Source organism: Solea solea, chromosome 8, assembly GCF_958295425.1.
Source record: "Solea solea chromosome 8, fSolSol10.1, whole genome shotgun sequence".
NCBI lineage: Eukaryota > Metazoa > Chordata > Actinopteri > Pleuronectiformes > Soleidae > Solea > Solea solea.
The window spans coordinates 1,590,578-1,605,271 of record NC_081141.1 but is presented as its reverse complement, the minus strand read 5'-3'; the positions used below and the strand labels follow the sequence as shown (position 1 = coordinate 1,605,271).

The 14,694-nt window shown below is 42.6% G+C and overlaps 1 protein-coding gene across 1 annotated transcript in view; it reads left to right on the top strand.

The window, feature by feature from the left end:
- The window catches only part of slc4a5a (solute carrier family 4 member 5a), a 34,648-nt gene that overhangs the window by 6,893 nt on the left and 13,061 nt on the right, over positions 1-14,694 (top strand). Inside the window, exons 4-15 of the mRNA XM_058637006.1 lie at positions 1,497-1,626; positions 2,591-2,751; positions 5,437-5,589; positions 6,887-7,015; positions 7,438-7,493; positions 8,350-8,507; positions 8,590-8,677; positions 10,441-10,595; positions 10,844-10,978; positions 11,928-12,102; positions 13,408-13,541; positions 14,276-14,547. Of these exons, the coding sequence (XP_058492989.1) occupies positions 1,497-1,626; positions 2,591-2,751; positions 5,437-5,589; positions 6,887-7,015; positions 7,438-7,493; positions 8,350-8,507; positions 8,590-8,677; positions 10,441-10,595; positions 10,844-10,978; positions 11,928-12,102; positions 13,408-13,541; positions 14,276-14,547 (1,746 nt within the window). The remainder of the gene's footprint in view (positions 1-1,496; positions 1,627-2,590; positions 2,752-5,436; positions 5,590-6,886; positions 7,016-7,437; positions 7,494-8,349; positions 8,508-8,589; positions 8,678-10,440; positions 10,596-10,843; positions 10,979-11,927; positions 12,103-13,407; positions 13,542-14,275; positions 14,548-14,694) is intronic.

Below are 14,694 nucleotides of genomic sequence, written 5' to 3'. Positions count from 1 at the left end.
CATTGAAAATCAACCATCTGTGGAAAATTCACTAACACAGATCATCTGTGTCTCAGTGTGACATTAATATGTGACAAGCAATGCATTTAGATTCATATCAGAGCCGCTTTTAGCTGCAATATTCTTTTAATATTCTTCTACATTATTAATTACTTGGAAGCAATCGGCCCATTTTGGGTGAAATGACACATGAAATGTTTTATGTGAACACACACACACACACACACACACAGAGAGCCTGAAGAGAAAAACCTGGGTTGACAAAACAAATTGATAACCACTGTTGTGATCCTCAGTATCGCTGACCTGAGGTTGTTTTTTGTTTTTTTGTTGAGTCGGCTCATTCAAAGAGAGTTTGGCTCTGTTGAACATACTTTATAGTGCAGCCCGGTGGTCGAGGTGTTTCCTCTGAGGCTTTCTGCAAGGTCCAGTTCTGACATCAGTCTGCAATTTTTCTCCCCTTTTAACTATGTCCTGTCAAATAAAAGCAAAAAAAAAAAGCATCTTCAAACAAGAGAAAGCAGCTCAGGTTCCTGCAGTGGTGTCAGCACACTCTACTCTCTTAACCTAAACGTTACTAAACGTTAGCAGTTGTTTTAAAGAAAAATTCTAATTTGTGTTCCATATCTGGATCATCACCTTTGACCATAACCCACGGCCACAGGTCGTCTCATCCAAATCAGTCGTCTACTTTTTGACTTATGCTGAAAAAAAAGGCAGAAATAATCTGTTGTCCAGGTAGAATAACCGATGTTTTCACTCTGATCTGACCTGAGACTCCATCACCATTATTCTACTGTAAAATCCCAACCATAACCAACACACACACACACACATATGAGGAGTACATGTCGTGTTCTGGTCCAGAAAAACAAATGGCCTCTCTTCCAGTTACAGTGATAAATCGTGGAATTACGGCGTCATCTCTCTTTACATTAGAGCAGCGTGAGCTTAGGCCTGTATCTGTCTTTCTAACTGAGCTGCTGAACTTCATGGTTCAAATCCATCCCACTGAAAGATGTCTGATTGATTTCCATCATCATGTGCCCCCGTTTGGAAAAGACAACGTATAAGTGGATTTCCCTGCTGCTGTCAATACAGCGCTTCAATATTATGGATCTCCGGTGGCATTAATAGCCTCAGCCCATGTACAGTCATCCACATACAGGTCAGTTCCATACGCTCGCAAACCCACGTCCAGCTCACATCTCGTTCCCCTGAAGCAACAACATCCACAAACACGGGGTTCAAATCAGCGTCCGTACAGCAACATATCTGCTCCCTTTAAAATTTAAAAAGTCAGAAAACACGTCCTCATCCTCTCATTCATGTCTTTTTTGTATCATTTTGTGAACTGATTCAGACTCGTGCTTTGTTTCAACTCATCATCCAACCCAGGAATGTCCAAAGTCTGGCCCGTGGGCCGATCACAGCCCGCGATGTGATTCTATAATGTATTAACCGTAATCTGACAAATATTCTCTGGTGTTATCAAGTGTCTCCAGCTGCAGAGCGACTGCGTTACATCCTGAGTGAGGACGACGACATGCGCACGCCGACTCTCTTCACTGAGATGGACACGCTGCAGAGGGAAGGAGACGAGCTGGAGTGGAAGGAGTCTGCCAGGTGACGTGTAACCCTAACCCTAACCCACAATTACACACTACGCCGTAGAGACAGTCTGAAGCTTTGTGATTCTCTGTCTGGACAAAATGAAACTAACTAATATTTCAAGTATTTTAAAGAGAATCCCATTTCTCAATTTGAGTTCTGAGAGCCAGGTTTTCATTGGAGAGATTAGCGACCTTGGCTACACGCTTTGAACCCTAAGGCCTTGTTTAGACTGCAGCCCCAATCTGATTTTTTACTTTATCCAGATTCTATCTAGCTCTAGTCTGAACAGCTAAAAAACACATGAGATCTGATTTTTCCACCACATGCAGCGGTGGTTTTGAATGTGGCTCTGATCTGGATTTTTACTGATCTGTTTCAATCTGAAGTTGTCGGTCGCTCAGATGCGTCACAACAACAATGATGTAGAGTTAATTTCCGGCGTGTTCAATGATCGACACAGTGGAAGACAATAGTTTAAAAATCAGAAGTTAGTTTGAAACGTGGCTCTGAATGTACCACAGTTTAAAAACCACAGATTTAAATCCCATTTAAATCTTTTCTCTTCTGTCAAACGCTGAACTTTAACATCAGTTCACATTATTCATTTAATTGTATTATTTGCAGTATTCCTGTCTGTAAGTGAATTCTACTGTTCTAAAAACCCATTCAGCAGTTTGATGGGATAAATGCTCTGCTGCTGTATACACATAAACGCTCCCGTGGTCAGGTCTGGTAGTATTGCTTCACAGAGCCTGTTTTCAGACGGATGCGGCAAAAAAATCACCCAAAGTTACGCACTGCAACTTTAAAATATACTGCAGTATAAGACCAAGTGCTGAGTGACCTGAGGCTAACGCTCTACTTTACATTCACACCACGTCTGATGCCTGAAAGCCACAAACTCAGACTTCAGGCGTCCACTGATGTGTTTATTCCTCACCTTCTCTTTATTCCCCGTGTGCTCCGTCTCCTTCAGGTGGGTGAAGTTTGAGGAGAAGGTAGAAGAGGGCGGCGAGAGGTGGAGTAAACCCCACGTGTCCACGCTGTCCCTGCACAGTCTTTTCGAACTCAGGACATGTCTCCAGACAGGAACGGTGATGCTGGACCTGGACGGCTACTCAATGCCTCAAATAATTGGTGAGATCTTCGTGGGGCTTTGTCTCATTCCTGATCATTCCTCATCAAGTGTGAGAATCCAGTGGATTCTGGGAATCTTCCGCTGTCATTGTAATAAAGAATCATCATTTGGATGGATGGATGGATGGAGGGATGGAGGGATGGAGGGAGAGATGGTAGGGGGGTTGAAGATAGACTTCAAACTGGAAGTGACAACAACAGATTTTATATCCACAGTAATCATGACATAAAACTAAAAACCAAGGATTTGATGTAGCCCTTGTGTTCCAGCTGACAGCTGCTTTCTGAGTCTCTCACACACACACACACACACACACATGAACGTGATGAGGTGCAGCTGTGAGTGAATAAATGAGCACGGATCAAAGAAGACGACAGAATAAACTTTATTAACTGACGTCGCACAGTAAGTTTTTTACAGCCTAAAGGCCTTTGAACGTCCATGATGATGCAAATAAACAACACAAAAGTGTGAATGACTGATGCATCCTCACTATTCATACAGACTGACAGATTGGTAATTAATTGATCGAATTGAAAGCTGGGAATCGGCTGTGTCACCGCAGCATGGCGGCAGGCGTCAAACAAACTCTGAGCAAATGACAAAAAAAGTCTTTTTACTGAATAAATAATAAAAAGAAAAGCACAGCCAACACTGAAGAAGAGAGGAACACTTGCTCACTTCAGAAATGTTATAACTTTAATATTTTAAAGTCTTTATCAAAAGTATGAAGATCGGTTTGATTCAACAGGCTCTCCATTAATCCATGATGATGATGATTATACACACGCCTGAGGGATCTGGGCTCCGTTGCAGAAAGCAGGATTAGGGAAAACTCAGATTATTACACCTGAAATGATGGAAACTTAGATTTATTGTCATTCAAACACGTTAAAAACAAAGGAAGGAGATTCTCTACCCACGTCCACCAGCAGAGTAATAACAATGCTTAACTAAGTAATGCATTGCTGAAATAGACCCTATGAATGAATGAATGAATGAATGAATGAATGAATATATAAATAACGTCTGGGAAAAGCTGCACTTTAGCCTTGTTGTTCTGGCTTTGAGGCTGCACAGCCTTTCGCCTGAAGGCAGGTGAATAGTTTGTGTCCTGGGTGGAGGGGAGGGGGGGTACCGCTCCACGTTCTCCGAGGAAGGGAGGCTGAGGTTTCTCAGGTGCAGAGCAGGAGGCGTACCAAACAGTGAAGGAGGAGGATGTCAGTAAACCGCCACAGACTGAGGCCGGCCCACAGGTGTTGGTGGACGTCCCTTAGGATGCTGTTCCACCATTAAAGAGTGCAGGAGTGTAGCCAGTCCTCTTAAAGTCTGCAACTATCTGCTTAGTCTTCCCCACATTGACACATGGATTGTTCGTTCTTCCACCTGAACACAGACTCATTGTTGACCAGTGAGACGCCTTGGGGTCCTAACAGATAGTGGCCTGTTTGTCAGAGGATTGTGGATCCAGTTGCAGAGAGAAGGTCAAAGTCCAGACCGCAGCAGTTTACGGACTAAAGTCTGCAGCTGATGGTTCAATGCAGGACCGCAGTTTGACACAGGAATCCTTGCTCTCCAGGTGTTTGAGACGAGTGAATGACAGCTGATGCTGTGCAAGCATAGTGATGAGGGTCCAAACCGAGGGTTTGAGGGTTAGGTGAGGACCACCAGACGATTGACAGTCATGCTTTTCACAGCTGAGGTTTTAGGATGTGGAACAATAGTAACAGGCGAGATTTAAAAAAATGTCCGTCGACATCCCTGTGAGCTTCCTGAGCTCAGTCTCTCAGGACAAGTCCTCATGTATCCTCAGTGTCCTCAGTGTCCACCCCCGTCTGTTGCTGTACGTGTGGTTCTTCTTTCTCCTGGTTGCCAAGAAGACGTGAACAGCTACAATATACACAGCTGTAAACACCCAGGGCAGGTGAAACAGCTGGCCTCATTGATAATGGGGCTGCAATGTATGCACCAGCCTTTGTTGGTGAAGACACAGAGGACAGATGGTTACGGTCAGCTCAGAGGAGAGAAATGCACAATAGTTGTGCGTTTCTTCAGTTGCCGTCGCGTTAGGTCCATCTTGTTAACTAACAAGCAGACGTTGGTTAGAAAGAGCACCAGAAGTGCAGGTCTGTTGTTAGACTTTATCGTCTCTTTTGTCTCTGCGCTCACTGCTTCCTCTTCCCCCCTGAGCTGATGTGTCTTACTCCTCCAAGCTACTGTACTCCTTTTTTCTTCTATTGCCATGGCGACTCTTAGCATCAGGGCTCTACTCCTGCTGTCTTTTTAGTGGTGGTGCTTTAAGTGCAGGTTGTGCTGAGAGAATATTGACGCGTCCTTTATTTAGCGCTCGCAGGAGTCAGTGGGCGACTCGAGTGAATTCAAAATGAATTACAGGTCATGATAAATTAGTTTGAACTTCATTTTCAAACAGCCCGACTGCACAGACTCACACACGTTATCACTAGTGTTATCATAAACTGTGTGTTCCATAATGTGTTGCATTCAATTTGCTGTCATAAACAGTAAAACACTGGTTCTATACAGAATCACTAGGTCCATCACTTATGAGTTTCTATTTATTATTACTTATCTTTACTTGTTACATATTTACATTTATTTATTAAATGTTTACACCGTATTTTGAATTAACCAAATGTAATTTGTGAATTATGTGTCTTTTCCAGACGACATCATTGAGAGGCAGATAGAGGAGGGCATGATATCCCCTGACCTGAGAGAGAAGATCAGTTTTGTCCTGCTGAGGAAACATCGGCACCAGACCAAGAAGCCAATCCACCGCTCACTGGCCGACATCGGCAAGTCCAGCTCCTCCACCAGTGAGTCTCCGCCGTTCTACGCCCTTAGACTATAACCAGACACCTGCAGGACTGTACTGGCTGCTAACATGCATCCTGAGTAGGGTCGCAAAACGGTGGAAAACATTATAGAAACCTTCCATGGGAACGTTTGGGAATTTTGGAAATATTCCAAATGGGAAGCAATAAGAATGAACTGGACATTTTGGATAATTGCATGCATGCAAAATTATACAATTAAAAAAACATGACACAGATTAATTTGTGAGATCAATTCTTTCATTGAACAACAAACATGAAAACAGCCTCCCATATAGGGGGTGTGGCCACAACAGCCCTGCAGTAAGTAGTGTTCTATGTGCCTGTTATTGAGGAATATTGATATTCAACTATTTTTGCATCAATGTATTATTTACCAAGTATATTTAAATTCCCAACCTTAAATTGTGAAAAAAATTCTAGTTTATTCCAGTTAATTTCCATTAATTCCCATGGAAAGTTTCCAGAACTTTGCAACCGTAATCCTGAGAGGTCTGATGTGCATGTGCAGTTAGCACATAGTTATCAATAGTATAACTGTATAGTAGAGTTTGTGTTTGTCGCGTGTAAAACGACGTCACAGCAGTTTCATGCAGCCGTGCTATGATGACTCCGCCCACGTTGAGGCGGTGCTATAGTAATGGAGAACGAGCCAAACTGTATGGTGGAAAAGCGACATAAGCATTGATTTGTTTGGAATAATAACTTTGATCTAATGCTTTACTTCCTGTTACAGCAGCTTGAGTAACAGTTGTGTGTAACACTGTCTGCATGTGATCACATCCCTTCGGATCGACGTTAAGACCAGGTCTGAATGGAGCCCAAGATCTGCTCAAACTCACATAACAGGTCTACAATTCCCTTGAGTTTGAGCACAGACAAAAAAGCAGAAAATTGTTTTATTGACCTTTTCTAATGATCATGTGTGTCATTTTAAGCCGGTGTTGCAGTAAATGACGAACACATTGTTGTTTCCTGTTTCCATACATGAATGATAACATGTCATCACATTAACACTGTGCATGCCTGAGACAGAGCAATGCTTACCACCGATTGGTTTATTTTGGTCCCACATATGAGTGTTCATTATACATATTGACATGGTAAATAAATGAACACAGTCCTGAAGTCAACAAGGCTCATATCCTCCTCGGGGAGTGCATTAATGTTTGATGAGTTAATTACCGCTGTGGCATTTCCTCACCTCATCTCATGGACACTGTAAATGCCAACGCATCCTCTCTAACTGTGTCTTTCTCTGCTTCCTGTCCCTTTATAGATCGAAATGTAGGTCCTCGAGGTGGACCAGGACCAGGACCAGGACCGGGGTTAGGCCCGGGGCAAATGGCTAACCGATCCACAGAAGACCTCAGAATGAAACAGCAATCTGCCAACTATGGCCGCCTGCGTGAGTGATTGCTCTGCAGTATCAGTATCCGTGCACCATTCAATGATCTTGGAATGATTTTTATAGCGTAGATTCTTGTCAGGTTTATCTTCAACAAAGTGAAATTAACAGACGTGGAGATGCTTCAGTGGCTTCTTCATATTTAAGGCTTTTAGTCACAACACAATTCCTTATTCCTTGGCAGAGAGTGGAATGTGTCCCAAGGATTTTATGTTGTTTTTACTCTTTTTTTTCCCCTATAAATATATAAAATGAAGTCATGCTTAATTTATCATGCATAATATCTATTGGAAATGGCTGAATCTATTCAAAGCAATATTACGTGCTACAGAAATGGCAGTGGAATTAGTTCTTGTCATGATTTATACTTTGAATTCAGTCGTAGCTGTGATTCATGACACTGTCCCTGTGTTGTCTTCCAGGTCATGCTCAGAGTAGAAGTATGAATGATATCGCAGACACTCCCAGCACAGACCAGGTAAGTCGTCGTTACAGATCATTTAAAAATATGATCCACACAAGAGTAATTACAGGCGCCACGTGTTTATCTGCACAGTCTCTGCAGGACACACTCATTTCTCACTGCGGTGAGCCTGAGTTCTGTCCTGAGAGGCGTCAATCAATCATTCATTCATTGCAGCTGCCAGTGAAGGTGACGGCCAGTGATGGACGAAGCGTGCAAACACATAACTCACTCACTCATTGTTCTGGCTGATTGTCATGATAGGGTTAAACCCCGGTGACACATGCCTGAGCAGTTACAAGGGCACGTTGTTGTTGTTGTTGTTGTTGTTGTTGTTGGGATGTCAGCATCAAGTGCCTTTCAATTCAGCGGATAATATAAAATAAACATTAACGAATGGGAATTTGTTGAGGAGTGTGCGATGTGGGCTGTGAACTTGCTTTGTTTGTGCAGCTATGAGGGTGTACGAGTGCCGCGTGTTTGTTTCAATGACATTCGCAGGCCTTCACTGGGTCACATGTGCCAACACAGAGATGACAGTGTGCTGCTGTGTGTATTTGTGTGCGTGTGTCAATATTGAGCTGACAGTGAGAGAGAGCGTGGATCTCATTGTCTCAGGCCGCGTGCTCGGCCCTCACATGCAGCAGCACAGTCGGGCTGCGGGTTATTGGCAAAGCTCTCCATCGCTGAGTGTTGTTGTTATTTTCTGCCACACCTTTACACACAGACACACACACAGACAGACAGACAGACAGGTCAGGTTAGCTTGATAATGCCATTCCTCTGTTTCCTATGTGTGGATACATTATGGTGACGTCGCATCGCCAGACATTTTTGACGACACTTCACTTACTGTTTTTACTTCCTGTAGCTAAAAAACAAATTCATGAAGAAGATCCCTCGAGACGCAGAGGCGTCCAACGTCTTAGTGGGTGAAGTGGATTTCCTCAGCAAACCCTTTGTCGCCTTCGTCCGCCTGGCCCAGGCCACAACACTAGGAGGTCTGACTGAGGTCCCGGTTCCCACCAGGTGAGATGATCTACAGTATCCAACACTTCTTTTTTACAGACTCCTGCCGTCGGCGTCTCACACGTGTTTTGTTGCTGCACAGATTCCTCTTTATTCTCTTGGGGCCCCAGGGAAAGGGCAAGTCGTATAATGAGATCGGCCGAGCGATAGCAACCCTAATGGTGGATGATGTAAGTAGCTTCTGCATGTTTGTTCTCTTTGTTAGACAACTCACTAATGATGTCACGGAAAAAGAGAGAGAGTGTCTTTTCCTAAACGAAGCCGGTGTGGTTTGTGCATGAGTTAAATGACACAAGCAAGTGATGCTAATGGTTAAGCATCTGCTGTCAGGGTCAGGGTCAGGGTCAGGGTTAACCCATGGTTTGCTTATGTTTGCTGTTGAGATTGTTGTTGTGAATGCAGAAAGAAATAAGAGGCTTGGACTACGCTGGGTTTCCATCAGCCTTTCTGCACAAAAAGATTAAATAGAAGCAAAGAAATGTTTCTTTAAAGATTGAATAAACATTTTTACAGCTGCGGAAATTGGAAATCTTGGTTTTTTTTTATAATAAATAAATGGAATAAGTGCAATGAAAACATATGCATTGAATCAAGGATGTTTAGTCACTCGCTGAACTTAGTGCAAGAAGCAAATATCAGCACAATAATAGATGAGAGTGACCCAGACACACAGGATTAGAAATGAGAATATTAGAGGGCCAGCTCAGGTTAAACAGTTTGGTGATTATACTGGACAAAGGATGTTGAAGAAAAGAGGAAGACCACAGTGAAGGGTCACAGATGATGATGAGGAGGACGTGAGGACAGCTGCTGTAACAGAAGAGATGGACATGAGGGATGGAGCGAGGTGGAGGCGGATTATCAGCTGTGGCGATCCCTAAAGGGAGAAGAAGAATAAACACTGGAAAATTAATTAACTCACAATATACTTTAGAGGAGTGGATAAAAACATAAATGTGTGTTTTCTTTTACAGACGTTTAGAACATTTGAGTAAAACTTTGTGGATGAAGGGATATTTTTTGTCAAAATCACTTTGTTTCTTTGGGTTCTGATATCAGAGAAGAGAATAACTCCAACCTTTCACATCTATGATCACGACTTCAGTTTTATTGCTGTTGAGTTTGAGTAGGTTGGGCGACATCCAGGTTTTAATCTGAAGGCAGCAGACAACTGATTGTGGGGGAGCAGGTGGAGGGTTTGTATGTGAGGGCTTCTCTATCTTCAAGAAGCTCTTGAAGATCACGCTCTTCCAAGAGCTTCTTCTGTCCTTATCCCCTGTGCTGCACCACTTCTGCACTCTCACCCTCCGTCAGTCCACTGTTCCAAGTCTTCTTCTAAGCAGCTTATTCCTCTTTTGGATAAAAGCGTCTGCTAAATGCTTGAATCTAAATATAAGTGTAGTGAGATATAACTGGAGGTCGTCAGCATAGGAGTGGACGCTGAGGCGGTGGCGGCGGATGTTTCAATAACAAAGGCTTGCTGGATTTATTCCTGTGCATGAAACTGCAGAGTTTTAATTGACACATTTGTCTCTTTAAGTGTTTTTAATTTAACTTTTAGTGTTCACTTAACATACAGTTGTTGCAGGCAGACGTGTAAAATCTATTTCCAGTTATTAGCTGGATTTGAGTCATTCTCGGAAGTTGGCAGCATAGAGCAAATGGCTCCAATACATTAATGATTGTTCTCTGGTCTAAAATCAAGTTAGGTTGTTTGTGTGAGGAGGAAAATCAATGACGGTACCACAAACCCCTCATGGGGAAAATATTCCTTTTTCCCTCAGGCTGCAGACACCTTTTAATTTCCATTTGCTGTTCATTTAAAAATAAACGCTTAAGACTCCTTTGTTTATGGTCAGTGTATGTTGATAAAATAATCCTATTCAGTCAATGAGAGGGTGAAGTTCTCTCCCTTTATCTCTCGTCCTCACAGCTCTTCAGTGACGTAGCCTACAAGGCCAGAGATCGGGAAGACCTCATCGCAGGCATAGATGAGTTTCTGGATGAAGTGATTGTGCTTCCACCTGGAGAATGGGATCCTAAAATCCGCATTGAGCCGCCAAAGAAAGTCCCGTCGGCTGACAAAAGGTCGGAGTTTTATCAAATAACTCAGTTTACACATAAATCACAACCACAATCACAAACATATGAGGTCTGACTTTGACCAAAATCAACTTCTTTTGTTATAGAATTAGACCCATGGAATGAGAGATTAGAGATTAGATCTTAATACACAGTGTTATCAGTCAAAGCTTGCAAGCGTCTGAAAAAACCTTCAGAAAACACAAATAGATGAATGGATATCTCCTCTGCACTGCGTTACATCCTTTCTGCAGGAAGTCAGTGTTCTCCCTCAACGAGCTGGGACAGATGAACGGTACGGCTGGGGGAGGAGGAGGAGGAGGCCTGGCCGAGGACGAGGAGATGCCAGAGCAGCATGAGCTCGGAGAGGAGCTGGCATTCACTGGACGGTAGGTGGTCCAGGCCGTTTGGCAAACTGCTGAGAGGGTTGGATGGAGCTTAACCTGGCCGTGGCGTATGAAATGAAATGTGAATATAAATTACTCAAGATTTTGGCAACGTGGGAAATCGATCTGCTCATAATAGAAGCAGGCAGCCCCTAATAAGCCCTTTAAACGACGACACAAAGATTAATCCTCGGTCAAGTTAATGCTTCTTGGCTGGCAGTTTTAATTGTGCCTCAAACAACAGAAGCAACAACACTATTATTCCTCATTTAGTCTTGTTTCCCAGCAACAGCCTGAGGGAGGATTTGTGTGTATACAGCAGCAGTGCAGGGGCATGTGGGGACAAGAAGTGTTTATTCTGTCAAACTCGAAAGGGAAACTTTTTGTGTTCCAGTCATACGCCAGCCGGTTTGCATCAGTCTTGCTTTACTCGCTCAATGATGTTGCTGTCTGTCTGTCTGCCTGACTGTCTGTCTTGTCTTTGCATACAATCACTTCCTGTGTGCAGTGTGGGAATGAGATGTAAACGCTGCTGTATATACAGAATTAATCTCGATCTGTTGTGTTACATTTTGCAGAAGTTTGGTGACAGAAGGTTAAAAAAAAAAAAAACAATCCTGAAAGTGTAGATTTCAGTGGCAACAGTTAGTAATGTCACGTGTGTTAGATTCACGCTTTGACCAGCTCCATGTTGAGGTTCACAGACGTCTCCTGCAGCCAGGCTCCTTGTATCTGGAGTTTTCCCTCACAGTAATGTCCGCTGATCTGTGCTTTTTCATCTGTTTTCCTCCAAATGGGAGGAACATCATTTGCAAAATTGACGCGTGTAATTGAAGAAGACCAGAAACTAGTGATTGAGACCATTAAATCCTCAGGAGAACGTTGTTGCCTTTGTTATTGTGCATGCGAGGAAACATCCGTCACCAAACTCATGTCTCTGCATGTGTCACAGCTTCTGCGGGGGCCTGTACCGCGACATAAAGCGGAAACTGCCATGGCTGCCGAGCGACTTCTACGAGGGTTTCCACCTCCAGTCCATCTCCGCCGTGCTCTTCATCTATTTGGGCTGCATCACCAATGCCATCACGTTTGGCGGCCTGTTAGGAGACGCCACAGACAACTACCAGGTATCAATGAGTCCAAATAATTCAATGACCATAATAACCACAATATGCTTTAGGAAAGTCACCAGTAGAACTTTACAGTCACATCAAACACAGAAGCAACGCAATTGCCTGACAACAAAGTGCATAAAGGTGCACCAGTAATTAAGAAAGTATGCAGGTATTAAATAGTGTATAAAAATAAAAGTTGTAGGAATATTTTTAATAAAACACAAGGTACTGAATTTTGCACCGTGAGAATAAAATATTGCTCCCCAAATATAAAAATATAGCACATCACATTACAGTCATTGTCATATCTGTCAGTTTTTGCCGTTTCTCTTTTTCCATAAAACTTTCATGTCTATGCTTTTAAATGTGTGTTTTATAGCTTCTGTATAAAGAGCCAAACAGTCGCGGCGCATAAACCCCTCATTATAGAGATGAACGCACCTTTGAGATTCCAGTGGGGCAGAAATCATTGGCCCTGGTCAAACTGATGTGGGAAAAAAAATAATAATATATTCTGATGTTTTATTCAAATGGCATATTCTCCACACAGATGAGCCTGTTTGTGTGCGGCAGTCGCAGTGGCTCACTCTTAGAGAATGCTTATGCTTTAAGAGCGACTGTACAGTCGTCACTCACGCTGGTGTCAACAATATGTTCCACAGTTTATCACCTAGTTTCCTCAAAATATCATTTACAAAAGGTACGTCATGTTCTATTGAAGAAACGATTTTATTTATATTATATTAACATATTATTTTCTGTATGACGCAGTGAAACTTCTATATTTAGTTTGAGCCTTCTAATTCGTCTAATGGACTTTTCTGAACCTTTTTAGTTGCTCTTTTAATATCTAAAGCCAGGATAACAGTTTCTAACCAGCCTCTGTCTGCAGTCTTATATTAGAAAAGAAAATAACTATATTTTAAAAAGAGGTGAAATATTCCTGTAAAGTGGCTTAAAAACAAGGAAAAGCATCTACAACAAAGATCATTCTCGTACGTGTGTGTGTAACAAATGAATCCAGATCTTTACACATTTACATTTAAAGTCTATGGAAATATGAGTGTAGCTTGGATATATAGACAGACTTTAATCTTATGTCTTATGTTTAGTTTGTCCTGAAGTAAATCAGGTTTTCTAATCCAGATTATCAATCTTCTTTATGAAAAACAAACTGCTCGGTCATAAAATAATGCCGTCGGTTATTCTCATGTACACACACTGGCTCAGTCGTACACAGGAATAATTTGCTTGTTGACTCCATCACAGACGTAAGGCGAAAACCACCTCCTGCTTTTGACTGGTCTCTCCTAACAGGGCGTGATGGAGAGTTTCCTGGGCACAGCTCTGGCCGGCACTGTCTTCTGTCTCTTCAGCGGTCAGCCCCTCATCATCCTCAGCTCCACGGGACCCATCCTCATCTTTGAAAAGCTCCTGTTTGAATTCAGCAAGTGCGTTTTCTTCTGAACCTAATGAACCCTCAGTCCCTGGGATGCATGGTCATCCTGCAGTTTGCTGAAACTAAAACCCAGGCTTCGTCATGTTAATTCTTCACATTTATTGTTATTTGGGAAATACAGACACTTGTTCAAATGTGATATTTATCCAGAGTAAAGCGGTCCAACAGAGTTAAAGTAGAACTAAAAGAGTCTAAATTTTAAAAATCAACGTTACTTTCACTTCCATTTACATCAGAACTCTGAACCTGGAGCTGTGAGCCCTGTGAGTTCACCTCGTTCCAGCTGAGAAGTCGAGCCAACGATAACCATTTTTAGCAATACCGGTCGATTTTAATTGTAATTTCACTTTTACTTAAGTGTTTTTTTTGTACTTCACTACATTTTAAATCACATCCGTTAACTGAGTAAAAAAAATCAATCTGCACTGGAAACTTTGGTAGGGAACGATGAGGACAGGTGAATTGGTGATACTTTGTGACCTTTGACCCATTTTGACTGATACATTATGTGTTTACACACTTCAAAAACAATGAATGTGAAACTCTGACTACATTTCAAACAAGCTACTTTTCTACTTGAACTTCATACATTTAATTCATGCAAGGCATCATGGGGGATAGGAATAAGGTGGATATGCTCATATAATCCTGTTGGCATGATGGGATGTGTTTGTTTGGTATTCCTTGACGCACTCACCACATTTCTCCAACCTTCCGCTCCTCAAGGAGCAACAGCATCGACTACTTGGAGCTGCGCCTGTGGATCGGCATCCACTCCTGCCTGCAGTGTTTGATTCTGGTGGCGACCGACGCCAGTTACATCATCAAGTACATGACGCGCTTCACAGAGGAAGGCTTCTCCAGCCTCATCTCCTTCATCTTCATCTCAGACGCCATCAAGAAGATGGTGGGCTCCTTCAAATATTACCCCATCAACACCGACTTCAAGCCCGACTACATCACCGCCTACAAGTGCGAGTGCCTTGCCCCAGACCCGGGTGAGTTCATCCCTGGACTCAAAGTCACGTCGCTGATGAAAGTGAAATCTCATTAAATCTTTATAGTTGAAACTTATACGGTCACTCTGAGGATAAAGCATGAATACTCACCATTTTTACTTCGATGGTAATTCAACCTGCACACAG